Raw genomic sequence first — 18,171 nt, 5'->3', positions numbered from 1 at the left:
AATTTAACATTCTACTCATACCTTACAAGTTTATGTTTCCAAATTCGCCTCAAGACTACAAAGTCACCTCAATGCCGCCTCACCAACAGGTTCCTCTGTGTTGCTCATTTGAACAGGGAAGAAAGGACACTGGGAACGAGATTGAGCATTTGGACAAGGACCTTTCTTGCGCATTATACCTTAACGTCGATCTTTGCCCGTATCATTTTATTTTAAGAACAGTCTTAGTTTTCAAAATTCCCGCGAAATACTCTGTTCTCGCCATATCCGCGAGAGCATCACAATCATTAGTTTGAGAGTCTTTACTGAATGAACGTTCCACGTCATCGCGATTCAATGAGAGAAAAATTTGTGACACTAATTTATTTTGTCATTGTTCAATGCCCGAGTGTTGGGATGACATGGTACAGTGCGAGTTGTGCGAGGAAAGGTTACACATGAGCTGCGAGGGATCTAAGACCATTTAAGACTGTCCCGGAGGGCGAGTGGCTCTGCATTGTCTGCAGATCGCTAGACTCTAGACGTCTTCGTAATTGTTAAGGTGTTATTTCGGATCCCTCAGCAATTAATAATCGTTAAAATTAGAAAATAAGATTGAGCTCGATGTAATAGTCTCCACTTTTGTTAAGACGTAGACATTAATGTTGATTTGCATCTGAAAATAAGCTGAGAGTTCCAATAGTTCAGAATAGAAACATTTTTACTTATCATAGGCTTTACGAACGACTTGTATTAGGAGTAGTTTCTTCGTTCTTGTTCAGAACGAACAGAGGACGCAATAGTCTCCACTATTGTTATGAAGTTTCGTATCAATGTTGATTCGCATCAGAAGAGGCAAAGATTTATTGTCACAATTTCAATAGTTCAAATGCAGTAGTTTGTTCACATCTAATTCTTGCATTTACTGTATGACTCGCTATAATAAATGCGGTAGAATTGGAACGAAATGGCTGGTTTTTTTATTATTTTTTTATTATTTTTTTTACCTTTATTTAGGAATTTTTTGTTGTGATTGAAAAGAACATCGACGAAAAGCTAGCAAATAGAATTAGTTAGCAAATATGATACAAAGGATACTTAAATGGAAAGTCTGGTAGGAGGGTCCAAATCTGCGAAAGGGGGTCCATATCCGCTAGCCGGTCCAAATCCGCGGGGGGGCCAAATCCGCTGTGACACCGGCATTCCAGGAGAGAAATCGGGGCTTAAATACCCAAAGCCACTCCAATCTTTGCTTTCCATGAATCTAGTAAACCTTTTTAAAAGTTAAAATTCTCATTAAAATGTAATTCAGTCCATTTCAATAACTTTCGATTCTAATTCGTTACACTAACTAATTTTGGTTTCAGTTTGTAGAACCCGCGAAACAGGCCACATGGCAAAGGAGAAAAATTTGCTATATCGCGCTGGGTTTGTTCAGTTGATTTTGATGGTCGCAAGGAAATGTCGAGTTTGTCGTTCAAAACCGTTGTGGTCCATAAGAGCGTAACATCATTTATGACGGAAAGAAATTTGCAGAAAGGAGGGCTAGTTCGTCGGGTTCCGTATACTAAATCTCGGGAGAAACTGCAAAAACTATTTCAGAGTGTAAGCGTGTTGTTTTGTAAATATAAACACTGTTGAAGAAATATAAAATGGTTTCCGTGTTTACATAGCCTGATGTAAACACGCGGGAGGTTGGGAGAGCACGAGATAAGCGTAGGAAACCAAGACGCGAAGCGGAGTGGTTTCCAGCTTATCGAGTGTTCTCCCAACCTCCCGCGTGTTTACATCAGGCTATGTAAACACGGAAACCATTTTACATTTCTTTTATAAAATAACTAATGAAAGAGGAACGAAAACCGTGTTTACATACGCTCATGTAAAATGGTTTTATGGCCAATCAGAGCGCGCGTACTATTTGAATTATTTTATAAAACCTATTTTAACTTGTTTTTGTGTCCTTTTAAGCAACGCGATATGTCTGTTATGACTAGAGTGCCAAATTTTATTCTTTAATTTTGATCTTCTCCACACTGTGCGTAGTTCATGACCTGATATTTCAACTTAAATTATCGAGAAGGCGCCTTGAGATCACCCTTGTCTACCTTGTAAGTCACGCAAGCGCGCAAGCGTTACGACCGATCACGTTTACGCAACGTTTTAGGACAACTCGGCATCTAATCTCCATTCAGTTGCTGTGAAAACCTAAAATCCTCAACGTAGAAGGTAAACGAACGAAGTTGGAACGGTCAAAAGGAGATCTTGGTCAATTCTATGAATCATGCAAATGATCTTTGACATGAGCTCAATTGAGCAAACACATGGATTTGCGTTGTTTTTAAGAAGTTGGTGGATGGAAGCTAGAGATATACCCGCGGGTATGAGGCAATCCGTGACCTCATTGGTGTATAAACTACGCACTGATATGCTTTTTCAGCCCGATTAACGCCTGAGTTTTGAGAATTCTATCGTACGAAGTAGTGAATTTTTGATATGCAAATTAAGGTCGTAGAGAAGGGTCTCCTCTGATCACGCTGGTATGAAAAATACTTCAGCCGAAGTTTCCATATTTCGTCTGTGAACTAACTGAACACATCTTGGAACTTCTAGCAAGATAGAATTCCGTGAGCTACATTGTTGCAGTCGGTGCGCGCTGGACAAAATCTTTAAAATTTACAATTTCGATCGCTGTCCATAGGGGTGGTCTGGCCAAATATCATTTTTGACTTGTGGCAACGCAAAAAAAGAGAATTGTAGAACAACTAAATTATTTTTGAAACGTGCGTCCTAAACCCTTTTCATGGGCAAAAAATAAAAGAAAACTTTCTTTCGACGGGAAGTCGAGAGGACCGCTCTTAGCGAGAGCGGCACTTAAACAGTTACATGTAGCGACATTTTTTCTTCTCGAAGTACCACACAAGTATGCAAAGTTATGAAGAAGTTTCAGAGCCTTCTATTAAACTTTTCTCCCAATCTACTGATAACATAGTGTCCTTCACAGCTTTCATTTGAGCTCGTCACAAGGAAAGCACATTTACTACAACCATGAATTAGAATATGATTTTTATTTGTCCTCATTCCTCCAATTATCAAAAACAATACGTAGAACAACCAACAATCAGTCTCACTTAAATTAATTTTCCTCAGCAATCATTTTCAATCCTTTAACCTTTAACCCCTAAAGGTGAGTAGCAAGTACTTCCTCCTGCAATATCAAGGTAAAGATGCCAATAAAAAAAAAATTTGTCCATTAAGTTTGCATTTTCAGTAACAAAAGAAATGTAAATTCAGGTCATTTTTTCACCATCCAGAGATTATTCTAATGAAGATAATTATTCCCAATATTAATGTCTACAATATTCTTTTGGGCCAAAATTAAACTTGTCTTTAAACAAACACGTCAAAGAGCTCTCCAGTCAAATCATTCCTCAAGCTGGCCGCTTATTATTAATTTGAAAGAAAACGGCTGAAACTTATAGCCAGTTCCTTGATAAAACTTGCTCTGGAACTCGACCCTACAAAGACAAAAAAAAAAAACAAATCAATACTGGGACTTGAATTATTTACAAAAATGCTTTTAAAAAGTCATGCTAACAATTAGCTCACATTCTTCTGTTAACCATCACACTGACTTATTTAGTACAGGAAATCAAGTTAGAGTACAAAAGTACACACTACAGTAGGTTTTGTGTTGGACATGTATTAATCTGAGCTGGTTGCTGAGCAATGAAATTTAACAACCTAATAATTTGGGGCTGCTAAATAACAAGTGCAAATTAGTTGAGAACTTTCAAATGGATTTTGGTTGAACCCATCACAGTGCTAGTGGGGCACTGTGATGGAGCCACTTAACCCTTTACACCCTAACATCAGAATGCATATTCTCCATACTGCTCTCTATACATTTCTTAAGGTTCTGACGAGGAGAATTTGTCTAAGTCATGAGTTCTTTAGTCGTTGATCATGTCCCTTATTCTCATGACCTTTGTGTTTGATTCAGGGGTGACATTTTAAGGACAAATTAGATGCTAGTCATTCTTAGGGGTTTAAGGGTCAACTTCAGTATACCCATTATACAAGATTACTGGGCATAGTAAGCCTAAGGTACCACACTCATTTTCAAATTCAACTTATAACAATGTTTGGGATTGATTGACAAGATCTGGGCCAACAGACATGATGAAAGTTTTGCTTGCCTTGAAATTTAAAAACTTACCAGTGGAGACGTAGAGCGTGTAAGAAGGCTGATAACCCCTCCATAATCAAAAGAATGGCAACAGTGAGTACTGGAGGCAAAAAAATTCAGATAACATCAGAAACTTCAACTAACACATACTCAGGGTTGTAGTCTGCTGGTAAAGATTAAATTAAGTCAGCATAATTAGAGATCAAGCAAAACATTTTGTTCCATTCTTCCCAACCCCCTCAAAGCAATGTAAAGATGGAAATGCAAGACAGAAAAAGAGGGCATGACAAAAAAATTGCTCAAACAACCACTGCGAACACTCACCTGCCCAAAACGAAAACAAAGCAAAGGAAGCAACCACTCCAAGTCCTCCCTTAAATGACAGAGCCAAATGCAACACCATGCTCCATAACACTTCAGACAGCTCTAAAGAGACAGAGGTACAGTAAGTAAACTATTTTAAAACATCAGCAGTTCGTATGGTTTAAGCATTAGCTTCTCAAGATGGGGAGGTTTTGGACATCAAAAGTGAAATTATTCAAATCATAATTATCACAAGAGAACTAAATTATGTGCATAAGACATGGTGTAGGGTACTTTAGAAATACTACTGTGTTCAAGATTTTATGTTTGAGCAAACAGGTCTCCACTCTATCATCTTTCTTGAAACTTGACAGATTTGAACGGAAGCCTAATGCAATAACTTACCTGCATGTGCCAAACTAAGGGCCCACAGTCGCAAGTAAGAGGCTGTATTTGAGATACAACCCAGGCAGTATTCAATGGTATGAATGGCCTGATGTACAAATACTTCCCCAAAATCAAACTAAATAGAAAACAAATATGAAAAAGACAGACTAAGAATTATTATTATTATTATTATTAAAAAAAGAAGTTATTCCAGGTACTATTTGGATTGGTTGGCTCAAAGTTCCACAGCACACCATTAGTATAATCAGACACATGGTTATGTGGTAACCTTGACAAATCCTCTTGCTCATGCAACCTTCTACACATTTTAGCATTTCAGCGTTTCAAACCAGTAGGAGTAGACCCCAATGGAAACTAACAACAGCCTTACCTCCTCATGAACATCATCATGAGGTTCACCTTGTCCCTGGCCTCCATGATGGACTATTTCAGAGTCCCCTTCTGTCCCTTGAATCTGTACTGTCGATGAGGCAGGGCTGCTGGACCTCAGCCTCTGGAAACCCTAAGAGCACATTTGTGTTAAGACTATAAGGCTCTTTAACATCAGAATCCCATTATAATTTTTATACTCACTGGTGAACCATACTTGTAGATGGCAACTGCATCTAATTAATGTCTCGGTTCAGTAAGAGATCAAAGAACACATTGAAATATGATAAGAGAAAAAAATTGGCATGCGGAGCAGAGGCAATTGTGTCATTGATGATCTTACTGCATTTTGATGTCTACTATGATCTATCACTGAAAAGACCCAGAGCAACATGGAACCTATTTGTTTTTCATGGTAACAGAGCAAAATCTTGTTGAAGGTAATGTCATCTTTACATCTTTCCTCCAAAAATTTAGTAGTAAGAACCATACAAAACGCATGTGATTGACAATTCAGACTCCTGCTTTGTGATCATCCAATTTTGTTTATCATGCATATGATTGCAGAGCGAATTGGACTCCACTTGGTCCTATTACCATTATAAACTGGAATAAATGAGGTACTTCAAACTAACTTAAGTGAAGCAACACCTGACGTCAAACATTAGTATAAAACAAAGCTGATAAAGGGCAATTGATCCAGTTTTTTTTTTGTGCTTGTATGTGGAATTACGTGCAACCTACAAAATCTTAGACTTACTTGTGCTTCAGCAACTTTGTGCTGATGTCGAAGATAAAAAGGCTTGACCAAGAGCATCCAAGGTACACACAATACAGCTATGATAACTAGTATAGGCTGGATAACGTCCTGTAGTGAAAACAAAGAACAATGAGATAAGAATACAGAACAAATACAAATTAGATTAGACACAGTTAGTGATACTTTGCTTTTTCAGTGTTGAAGGAACTAAGAAATATTCCCATTTTTGTGGCAGTTCTTTAGTTATGTGGTCAGGATTCCACCCACCTTACTATATAATTCAAAATATTTTCCTTTCTTCTTTGTAGGGATGGGCAAAGCTCAAATACCAAGAGGCAGAAATGCCTAATGCCCAAAAGCATAATGGTAACAGCTGTATGAAATAAAGATACTATCCCAGAGGCAGCCAAAAATGTTTGATTGTAGAAGGCATCAATCAAGCACAAGTTAGTACAGGGCCAGGTTGTTCAAAGCTGGGTTAAGATAACCCAGGATTAGTGTGAAATCTGATTTCATATCTGAAAGCTTTTTTTAAAGAAAAGTCAGCATAATAATTTTTTTCTACAATTTGATGATTGGATGCTCTGAGAAAAAAAAAATTTTTTTTCTGAAAAGCCTTTTGAACAAAGAGTTAGTTTGTTAGTTAGTTTTGAGTTAGGGCTAATCAGCCTTCATAAACCTAGATTTATGCAAGGAAAAGTACCCAAAGAATTCTGGAAAGTAGGTAGAAATTCTCCAATATTCCATGCCCTACAAACACACTGTCCCTAGATCACAAAGCATGGTTGAGAAAAATGATCCCTTGCCCTGTTTGGCTTCATCTCATATGGAGATAGATGGTTTAACAGGATTCCTGCAAACTACCTGTCCTGGGAAGAGAAGCTCAGAACCGTGGATAGGTCCTCCAAATTTAAGAAACATGTTGATGAGTGCCAACAGCAAACTTGGATACTACAAGAAATGTAAAAAACAAATGATCAAAAATAATTTTTTAGCCATAATCAATCCCTTATTTAGATTGTTTAAAATGGATTCAAATGTACCTGATATCAATGTCCTGTTTAAAAACTGAGTTACAATGCTACTTCAGCCTAATTTGCATCTGTAGAAGAGCATGGCTAACTATACATTTATGCTAATTCAACGTTAAAACTATTTAACTCAAAGTATATTCAGTCACTTACAATCAGCAAACTTAAACTTAATTTCCTTTGATGAGGTAAGAAAATTTTCAAACAGATAGAGCAATCCTTTCACATGCTGAATTTTGAAGATATCCAAGCAATTTTAGGCAGTATTAAAAGGTACTTTGGGTGCTAAAATTTACTCATTACTTCCTGAAAAGGAGAACATTGCACTGAAAGTTTCTCCACAAAATTACATGCTCTTCATTCCTTATAAACACCTCTTAACCCTTCATTCAAATCATTCAGAGGCTGGAAATCCTAACACATGCATGTGTTTATCAAAAATTCTTTCCAGACAGAAGTAAAAACTAAGGCAAACAGTAGATCACCTCTGAATACTCCTGAATTAAGTTCACCAATTTGGCTATGAGAGTTTTACAAAACTTACACCCTTCGAAGTAACACTGATGGCAATCCACTTGTAGAAGATCAAAATGACCAGGTAACCAAAGATGCAAAACAAAAACAGAACCTGGAAAAAGAAAATGGATATCATGGAAAAAATTACAAGGAAATTATGTGTATCACAAAAAGGGGTAATTTAATTAAATCAAGTTTCATTAAATAAAAAACGAAAACAAAACAAAAATGGTAGTGGTCAAAAGAAAAATAAAAAGTACCACAAGGAAACCATGAGAAATTCCCATTAGAAATTTAACTTACAACAAACAAATTGCCTAAAACATCAGAAAATGCAAGCTCCCTGGTCCCTATTTTTCAGTTCCATGTACCATACAATTATTATTTTTGTTCTGTCAATTTGGTATTGGATCAACTAATAATCCTCTTATTGATAATTCTCCCTATTCTCACCACTTTTCTGCTTGATATTGTACCGAAATTGTTAGGAGACATTACTTCTTGATCACTCATAAGAGTTAAGGGTTAAGTTTTTGACATGTAACACTATCAAAGGAACAAAATGTTGACTTACATGTCTTAAACAATGGTAATTTTATTTGTCAAAAAAACAAAAAAAACCGAAGGTAAGCTAAGGTAATTTATAAGCATTGTGGAATGATAATGTCTCGTGTATTAACAGAAAACGTGCTAGAAACTACTTTTCTGGAAACAAAAAGGAGTGAATCTTAGTAATGTGTTATTCACACAGAACAAACTACCTGTGGTATAAACTCTGTGAAGATATTCAGAGGTTTATTGAAGTGCCTGCAGAAACAAATAAGACAACGTTAGCCAAAAGTCAAGAAATGTAAAGTGTTACACCACACCTGAGTTCTACAACTGTACTTTGTGTTTAACAACTTAACCCTTTCCATCCTAACATCAGTATGCATATTCTCCATACTGTTCTCTATACATTTCCTGAGAATTTGACAGGCAGAATTTGTTTAACAATCCAAACCATCTTCAGTTGGTGATCATTTTCTCTATTCTCATGACCTAAATGTGTGACTCAGAGGTGATATTGTAAGGAGAAATTGCATGCTAATCACCCTTAAGGTTTAAAGGGTTAAGGTCGATAAGGTCAATGTCTACCTATGATTGAAGAAACTCAGACAAACACCAAACATCATATGTGTCACACCAAACACAATGGACAGCTTCATTTTGAATGAATTGGTGAAAGTCAGTTTGTTGGTAGCTATTTGCCAGATCTGAAAATTAAATAAAGGAAATCAAATTAAAAAATTAAATAAACAAATAAATAAACAGATTTTAAATTTGCAGTTCACACAATTTTTATGTATTTTAATGTACAGTCAATCCTGTATTGGGTGATCATCCATGGGGAATGACAAGATGACCGCTTAACACAAGTTGAGTGCTTAATACAGGTTCCAAAAATCAGGGTAACATAGAAAAAGATAAAAAAAAAAAAACAAAAAACCATTATATGCAATAATTGAGCACTTATAATACAAAACTTGCTCAAAAATACTACTAACATTAATTAAGGGAGAGAGATAACGATAATATTATAATGGCATCCGTTTAAATGCTCGAGTTAGCCGTTTACTATCCCTTTACAACCATTTTTTGAGACCATTTAACGGAAAAGCGTTAGTGTCCGTTTTCCCATGGAGGGTCACATTTTTCTAAGTTTTATTCAAACAGTCCTACTTAAATACAGATGGAAGACAATACAAACAGGTTGTTGGGACTCACTCAAAGGTGACCATGACTGTTTAACTCTTAAACTCCCCTGGGTAACCAAGACAGAATTTTTCCTTACAATATCAATACAATATCAACCAGATAATGATAAGAAGAAAAATATCAATTTGGGGATAATAATTGATTCAATTCTAAATTCTCTGAACCAACCCTATAAGAATTTATGGTGGACAGTGAGGAAAACTACAAATTTGATCTGAGAGTTAAAGGGTTTCTAGAAGTGACTGCTTAATATAGGTGAAGATTAAGGTGATTAAGCCAAAAAATTTCCAGATTTTGATAACCAACCACTTAATACAGGTTAACCACTTAATACAGTGCGCCTTAACCCTTTACCTCCCAAGATGTGATTGTTAATTCTCCCCTGTAGCTGCTACACATTTCCTTGTAAATTAGTTATGAGAACTTGGTGCTAGATCAAGAGAGCAGCTTCTACCTGATAAGTTTGAATATTCTCATTACTTATTTGCTGAAGAATGTATGGATATTGTTGGGAGAAGATTTATGTTAATCACTTGTGGGAGTTAAAGGGTTAAGACAGGTTCAACTTTTTGTACAGTTTGTCTTCATTACATAAACAGTCACAACTGCCATGGACAGTTGCAGGTGTTACATTATGAAGTGATATAAATCCAATATTTCTCTTCCTGTTCCCCTCCCTCTATCAAGCAATGTTGAATTTACTGCAGGATATCAAGTTACATGATGTACAAACACCCTGACCATGCACCTTGGTATGGAGTGAGCAATGTAACTCACATTTATTTATTTTAATCCATAATATGAAGATTCTCCATGCTTAACACTCAAGTGACCAAGGCAAAAGAGGCAAATTGTGTCCAGAGAAAACATTTAGAGGGTTTCTTAGAACTGTCTAAAGTATTTTTGATAACCAAAGGACCCAAAATAACATGTATAAATTTCCTTGATCAGCTTGTTAAAGTTTGTGGTAATTTTCCCTAGTTTCATTCTCATACATGTTCATGTAGACAAACATTAGAGAGTGGAAGAATTGGATAGAATAAAAAAAAAAAAAAACCAGCATAAACAACACATGACTGGAATACTTACTGGGTCAATACCAAAGTAGTATGGTATCCCACGGTATGTCTGCTGTGGCTCAACCATAATATCTTGGTTCTCTGCATAAGAGTCCAATGCCTTTTTGCTAAAGAAACATTCAGCAATCAGACATGTAAAGAAATCACAGGGTATAATAAAAAAAACCTAAAATAAAATATATAACTGCAAGAAGGGACAATTAATAGTTCAATCTTGCACGAGTTGTATTCTGCGGGTAAATAAAAACATTCTGTACATACTTGATTGGATTCCAATCTACACTAAGATCCCAGGCTGTGCCAAAGATGTTAAAGGACTTGGAAAAGCAGTCGTTATAAATAAGACCAGTGTAGACTGCAAACAATCCCATCAGCATGATGATGTAGCGTCCCTCAAAAACTGTATCAAACATCTGAGGACAGAAACAACATCAATTTATGAGAGGAAATTCTAGATCTGTCAACTTACTTGGTACCGCATTTCTCAGGAAATGTTTAAAAGCACCAAGTTGATATCTTTCTAATGCTTGAAAGCACAAAAAATGATAAGAACTTCCACAGCTGAAAAACTCCTTTAACATCCTAAGATGCTCCTTTGTAGAATTTGGTATTGGATCTTCTAATACTCTCCATATTGACATTTTTTTTTGAACTCATCACTTGTTCGTTTGACACTGTATTGATAACGTAAGGAGAAAGTTTTTTCCTTGTTGCTCATGAGAGTTCAAGGGTTAAGTTAAACTCATATCAGCCCTAGAGCTGGGCAGTCTGTGCAGCCAGACCTTATTCTAGTTTCTCTGGCAGAAGCCAAAAATGAATGCTGCTGTTCTTCCTGAATGAGATACTAGTTCATCCAAAGTTACCCCCCTACCCTCCCCCCACCCCTCCATTTTATCTGGCTTTCCTGAAAATTCTCTGGGATCCATTTAAACTCCTTGGTGGGAAGAAACACTGTGAGAGTAAGAGGTCTGGACCAAACACACAATACATTGACCTGGACAAATCTTCAATAAGGACCATTTGATCCAAAGTCCAGTACCCTACCTGTTACACCACAATATCTGTTTAATAACACATCACACCAGACTAGACCCTGTGAGTAGGGTAACTGGGATACCTGGATGGTACTGGATCCTTGGAATCAAGTGTAGTGATACTACGGGTGTCGGATTAGTATACTGAAATAGTGAGCTCAAGTCTGGCTAAGGGCATACACCTATTTCAAAACATAGGCATGCTATGCATGCAAGAGTTGTTTTTTGTAGGGTGGGTGGATTACTTGTGGTCTACATTCTTACGAAAGGAGAGAAGAGTATTAACGTGGAAAAGAACGAAAATGTCGAATTACCTCACACACAGGTATTTTGTGGTAGATTATGTGTTATGCGAATAAATGTAACCAAAAAGAGTGGGCACAAAATGCAGACTGAGAATCTGAAGAGCTTTTACGTCTGGTAAATAATAACATGTCATCTTACAGCTTACCGAGCGTCACGCAATCGCTTTTCCTCGATCAGCCTTCACGATTATTTGCACTATTGTGGAAAATTCCTGGCCCATTTCTTGATGAAAATCGATCGTAACATAATTTCAAGCCTTCAATATACTCTTCTTACTTTGTGCGCGAGTTGGTTTGTGTGATGTCTGTACAGATTTTACCAACGTAATAAAAGTAGATGAGGTGAATAACAGTGATAGTAAAGCAAGCTTAAAACGGCAGAAATCACCAGAAACTACAACAGATACACAGTTCGCGACTCAATCCGGTCCAAAATTACCGCTCAATAACATCTTTTAGTGTGGATTGGCCGCGAACAATACGACTTGTGTATGCGTCTGTAAGTATTTCTAGCGTTTGCGCTATAATGATTGTAATCCAACACGTTGAAATACAAAACGATCCACAAAAGAGTTTTCTTAGCAAAAATCTCGTGCTCGTCATGTGACCCGGACCTGTCCGTGCATGACAACGTCAATCATCATCAAGATAACACGTGATCAGCATGTGAACACCTTCACCCTCATTGGATCACAGTTAGTTGTCATGGTGTTGAGGGCCCAATGACCACTGGGTATTATTGCGCAATTTTTCCATTTTGTGGCGGAGGAAAAAAAAAAAAAAAAGACGACAAAAAAAGAAAGGCATTTTATGACTGGGCTACCACAGGTATCCCAGTAAAAATTCTAAAATGTTTTCTTTAACTGAAATTAAGTCTACCTCTCCTCCTTCTTTATAGCCTGCCAGTTTCCTTTCATTCACAACCAACCACAGGGCAAACAGAAACATGATCAAACCATGACCACAGTCTCCAAACATGACCGCAAACAAGAATGGAAATGTGATGACTGTAAACAAGGCTGGAAAGAAAAAATTAAAATACATCTTAATGCTAGAACTACCTCTCTAAATGGAAATTACATGACCACATATACACCACAATAAAAAGGAATATTGATCTCTAAGTTAAAATTTTTTTAAGTAAAGTACCTGGATTTACTTCCTGATAGTTTGCTACTCCATAGGCATCTACAATGGCTTGAAACCCCTGGGTAAACTTGTTAGTCCTGTTGAAAGTTGGAGGCTCCTGACGAGTGGTCATGCGATTCAGAATAGATGGTATAGCAGCACCACTGCGCTCTGTGCCTCGCCGCAGTGCTTGCTGAATTCTATCCAAGTCGCTAACTGGACACCAACACTCAGCAATAAGACACTTCTGAGTAACATCCAGGTTGAACATGTTCATGGTGTGATAAATGGCCTTGATCTTTTTGACCTAGCAATATGAAATCAAATCATAGAATAATAGTGTAAATATCTTACAAAACTTTTGGTTCTCATAATACCTACTTTACTGCTAAACAAATTCTCCTTATCAGTGCATTAGGAAATGTGTGAAGAACAGTACAGAGAATATGCATACCAATGCTAGGGTTTGAAATCCTATGCAATTATAACTTTAATTACCTTAATAAACCACTGATTTATATTCTTTTCCACAGTCATCAACAATCGATGACGATGGTCACGTGTTTCATTCAATACCTTGATAAAATGTGAAGAAAAACATAAGAAAGTTACCTCAAATCAAAGTTAACTTAACCCTAACATCAATAAATTGTCCCTTGATTGAGTTTCAGTAATTACAAACACAGCTAGTATATGTTACTCACTGTTTGAAGATCTTCAATTCTAGTGGTTACTCCAATGGCCATTTCTCGCCTCTCCGCTGCAGTATCTGGGCAAGGATACAACGTAGCACGGAATCTAAAAGGAAAAAGCCAAAATTTTTGGGTCATCATTTATCTCATATTATAAATTTAAAGACTTTAACCAAACCAATGGCCAAGTTAATCCATTTTGTGGATGAAAATCACCAAAGAAGCTCTAAATTCCACAGTATGACATAATAAACCCAGGATTAAGGCTCATAAGGACTCCAAAAACAGTGTTTGAGAGTACAATAAAGTAAGCATACACATCTATAAAACTACAGGAAAGATTACACAGTATAAGCAAATAATAAAAGACTTTCTCACCCCTCACAAATCTTCTTCACCCTGCTTTTGAGCTGATCTCCTTGAAAGAATATAATAAAGACACATTTGTTGACTTGGTCTCCAGTGCTTGGATCTTCCAGAGGAGTCTCTATTTCTGCCTGTTTGAAGAAAACGTTTCCACGACAGGCACGCCACAGAAGACGCTCAAAGGAAGGTACTCGCTCTCTTGCTATAACACCAGTCACAAAACTAGACAAGTGATAGATCAAATGTGCAACAATGTAGGTCAAGAGCAAAAATGATAGAGAAACAGTTAAAGGTAACTGCTGAGACAAAATTATACAACTTCAATTCCCTTTCGTCTAACTGGGCCATGTTTTGGTAGCAACATACACTCTTATAAATAGTCAACAATATATTACATGTGTATGCATATATATAAATATATGATCAAGCTATTAGTTACTGACAAATTATCTGAAAAATATCTGACAAAATCACACGGGATAGAGCTATTGAATGCAATCAAAACAATCAAAACACAAGACTCCAATTTCTCCTGCTCTTGGAGTCAGCCATAGAAACAACTTACTAACATACCCCAACTGGGTTGCTGTTGCTGTGGCACTACCTCCTCTTGGCTCCTCACCCAGGAGAGCTTGCATGTCATCAGTACCCTGCGGTTCATGGATCTGTTGTTGATTATGCACATGGAGTTCGGCCTAATCAAAACCATCAATACTATGTTCTAATGCTATATACCCTTAAAGTGCACTGTAAAGCCACACAAATCTAATCATCAACACTTTGATGTCCATGAAAAAAGGTCTTATGTGTGTTTTACCTTTAAGTCACTCATTGTTACAAAAGCAAATAACATCATACTGATGCCGATCGTAATAATCATGAGATTGCTATAGTTTTCCCTTGCATTTTCAGTTTAGTTTTCAAAGCGGTTATGCCAGGTCTTCTAGAAGAGTCTTTTCAAAAATTTTCCTTTTTGCCGAGGGGAGGGAGGATGGTGGGACTTTGGTGATTTTTGTAGAATTAACGGTAAAAATTTGGTGTCTATTTTAGGAAAAATACTACAGAATTAAGATTGGTTTAGTTTCCATTGCCAAGTGAAAATACAGTTAAAAAAAAAGTTGCAATCTGTGGTTAGTGCAGTTATTATTTCAGACAATGACTTTTTGGTTTTCAAGTTAGAGGAGTATTTGTATGACAACAGAAGTGGTTATCAATGAATACAAGAGAGAAATAACATTACTATTAGCCTTATGTAAATACCCAATAAAGATGAAAAACAAGAAGTACAGTACTAACGGAATGAGGCACCTTTTACCCTCTCTGGCATACAAAGAAACAAAAAAGAGTTTACAGGTATACGTATTTATGCATGTGAATGCTCTGCAACCTGTGTAAGCATCAACTTGGAGTTAGTCTTGGTTACTTTTTTGAAAAAAGAAAAAAAAAAAACTATTCACAGTGAAGACATGAAGGATATAAATAATTTCTAAAATTTTGCTTTCACTGAACTTAACTCTATCTACTAAATGCTTAGCTTGGGGGAAAAAACTTATGCCTAAATACAAAGGATATTAACCCAAAGCATGCTAAAATATTTTGTATAAGTTCTCAGGATCAATCACAGTAATAGATTTAAAGTAAATTACTTTTACATGGGGAAACTGTTCAACTGGTGGAAAGTTATTAAATGGTGGAGAGTATAAGCCACTTTAGATTCTAAGTATCAAGAAACTGCCATGCATATAAAAAGTGTTCCCGCAATTAACTGAAATATACACATTTTGGATTAGAGATTTAAGCTATAGTTGTAAGGTTTTATTGGCTGTATCCTCCAATAATTAGATTTATAAGATTCCAAGGTTCTAACTCGTCAAAAAGAAACTATCTGTTCTCATGGAAAACAACTTCTTTCGAAGGCTTAAACTCAATTCTGGTATATGAAAGCTATGCATGTGTCAATAAGGTTCTAATTAAAAAATGACAGACGTTCACAGTGTTGAGTTCTTAAGGTTTGCAAGGTTCAATTCTAAAGGTTTTCAAGGTTCAGTTCTTAAGGTTTGCAAGGTTCAATTCTTAAGGTTTGCAAAGTTCAGTTCTGAGATTCGTGTTCCATTTTTTCACAACAGGTGACTATATTCATGAACACATATGATACACACACAATGATTACATATACATATACCAACTTAATACATGTAGAAATTCACACCTCTTCAAAAAAGGTCTGCGTCTTGCGAAGGATGTGCTTGAGTTCTGTCAACTCCAGAAAGCTCTTCATGAGTGCTTCATAATTCGCATTGCTATCTTTCATTTCATTTTCCAGCTGCTCAAACTGGGCCTAAAGAAATTAAATTCCATCAGACAAGAGTTCCTTCCAAAAATGGATGAGCTATGATTAAAACTCTTCAGTAAATTTATATTTTTATATGAATATAATTTTGAAGTCTCATACTTTATATTTCCTAGAAAAAGTGCCCATCCTCACTACTAACCTCAAGATCAATCATTTCTCGAGGTTGGGGAGCTTCTGGATTTTCTCCTGTGTCCGAAACTTGGATATCAGCTTTCTCAATTTCCTTCTTCAGAAATCCTGTCAAAACAAAGCAAGACTGTTCATTTGCAGCCTTAAAAAGTACTGTGGAAGGTTAGTTTCTGTTGCAAAGTCTCAGGCTTTTCACTCCCTTGAGAGACTGAAACAGAATTCCTTCTTACAACCAATATTAATACAATATCAAACAGACAAGTGATGAGAATAAAGAAAAGTATCAACTAAGGGATTATTAGTTGATCCAAAACCAAATTCTCTGAATTAACATAATGATAATTGTATGGCAGACGGTGAGGAGAATTACAAATGAGATGCCAGGAGTGGGAAAGGCTAAGGAACTGCTTCCAAACATCAAAGATACATTTAACCCTTTAACTCCCAAGATCTCATCAGTAACTCTCTCTACTGTCTGCCATACAATTCTTATGATGTTACTTTGGAGAATTTGGTATTGGATCAACAAATAATCCCCTAAATTGTCTTTTTCTATATTCTCATCAATTGTGTCTTTGATATTGTTAGGATATTGTAAGGAGAAATTCTGTCTTGGTCACTCACAGAAGTTAAAGGACTAAGAAGTAATCAATACTATCTCGATCTGCAGGACAGTGTTGTACTGTCAAAATACGCGAAAAACTAAAATTCTTCTAGTCTCTACTTTGAATAACAGTTTCACTTACGAAGTTTCCTTTCCATCTCCTCGCAGCGTCTGACTTCATTGACGAATTTACGTTGAAAGGCATTCACATCTGGATTTAACTGATAGATGAGAACATTTAAACACACAATTAAACAAATGCTGGATTTATTTTATTATTTTAACTACCAGTTTTCGTAGGTCATGGAAAGAGATTCTTTAAACCCTTCTAAAACACACTGCGCAAAAGTGTTTTCGAGAAGGAAACATGAGGATTCAAAGATCTGTCCGCAATGATCAAAATATCAATAAAAATTCCATAGTTTGGCCATGCATTCGTTGAATACTTTATCATTAAACTTGAGTTTCACTACTACAAGCAGCACACGAACAGAAATATGTCTACTGGTTGATAATTTAAGATCAAAGTGTAATGATGGTACTCACATCTCGGAACTGCACAAGGCCCTAAGATAGAAAGGATAGAAATAAAGCAAGACCATGAGAGTGAGATAACAAAATAAGCCATGTTTGAGACAAACCACCGGTTCTGGTGAGCAAGCAAAGGTAACAAATTCAAGATGGCGCCGAGTTTAGTGCTTCGACTTACCAGCTCTCCAAGTTCGCTGACACAAGAATAAGCCGCTTCAGCCTGTAGAAAAAGTTGGGCCAGTGTCATTTCCTCCGATCTGAAGAGGGAAGACATCTTGGCAGTGAAGAATACGTATATTTTGGGTTCAGCTAGACAAAATGAACCTGAAAAGTACACAAGTTACAACGGTGATCTCACCGCCTTCCGATACTGATCACGTGAGTAGCTTTTCTTGTCCCATGATTCATACTAATCCTCGGCAACTTGCTGTGACTTCCGAAACTTTCCGAAAATGTCCGAAATGAAAACGATGAAGAATTCTTCTAAAAAATTTAGATACTTGCTTCGTAAAATTCTATGCTGAAAAAATTCCAGGGGTATAACAGGTTGAAGTAAGGGAAACCCACAATAAGATGAGATGCCATACCGACTGGACAAGAAGCAGCAAACCGGGATTCAGGTGCCTCATAGGTTTCACGC

At 36.6% G+C, this 18,171-nt stretch overlaps 1 protein-coding gene across 3 annotated transcripts; it reads right to left on the bottom strand.

Annotated features, from left to right (window-relative positions):
• Positions 1–3,025: 3,025 nt before the first annotated feature.
• LOC131771754 (V-type proton ATPase 116 kDa subunit a 1-like) lies at positions 3,026–17,892 on the bottom strand. Of its 3 annotated transcripts, none has more exons than XM_066173125.1 (23): positions 17,710–17,892; positions 17,547–17,567; positions 17,143–17,221; positions 16,407–16,504; positions 16,124–16,252; positions 14,488–14,609; positions 13,927–14,136; positions 13,561–13,654; positions 13,355–13,432; positions 12,878–13,163; positions 12,608–12,747; positions 10,651–10,802; positions 10,400–10,496; positions 8,690–8,808; positions 8,314–8,359; positions 7,581–7,664; positions 6,870–6,956; positions 6,006–6,113; positions 5,247–5,378; positions 4,874–4,991; positions 4,490–4,591; positions 4,196–4,265; positions 3,026–3,494 (listed from the first exon to the last, which is right to left on the bottom strand). In XM_066173125.1, exons 1-23 carry the CDS (start codon positions 17,803–17,805, stop codon positions 3,401–3,403), a joined length of 2,562 nt encoding a protein of 853 aa, XP_066029222.1. In that variant the 5' UTR covers positions 17,806–17,892; the 3' UTR covers positions 3,026–3,400. The 3 variants fall into 3 exon arrangements, with proteins under 3 accessions (XP_066029222.1, XP_066029223.1, XP_066029224.1); XM_066173126.1 differs by having other exon boundaries at positions 14,488–14,579; XM_066173127.1 differs by having other exon boundaries at positions 14,488–14,564.
• Between the last annotated feature and the right edge of the window lie 279 nt (positions 17,893–18,171).

Source organism: Pocillopora verrucosa, chromosome 10, assembly GCF_036669915.1.
Source record: "Pocillopora verrucosa isolate sample1 chromosome 10, ASM3666991v2, whole genome shotgun sequence".
In the NCBI taxonomy this organism is placed as follows: Eukaryota; Metazoa; Cnidaria; class Anthozoa; order Scleractinia; family Pocilloporidae; genus Pocillopora; species Pocillopora verrucosa.
This window is presented reverse-complemented; position numbering and strand designations above follow the sequence as displayed.

Bases quoted from the DNA above. Each gene is read 5' to 3' on its own strand.
- LOC131771754 (XM_066173125.1), bottom strand. From the start codon at position 17,805: ATGTCTTCCCTCTTCAGATCGGAGGAAATGACACTGGCCCAACTTTTT. The intron at 16,253-16,406 runs GTTAGTAGTGAG...TAATTTCTTTAG, and splicing joins GAGAAATGATTGATCTTGAG to GCCCAGTTTGAGCAGCTGGA. The intron at 6,114-6,869 runs GTAGTTTGCAGG...TTTTCACTACAG, and splicing joins AGCTTCTCTTCCCAGGACAG to GACGTTATCCAGCCTATACT.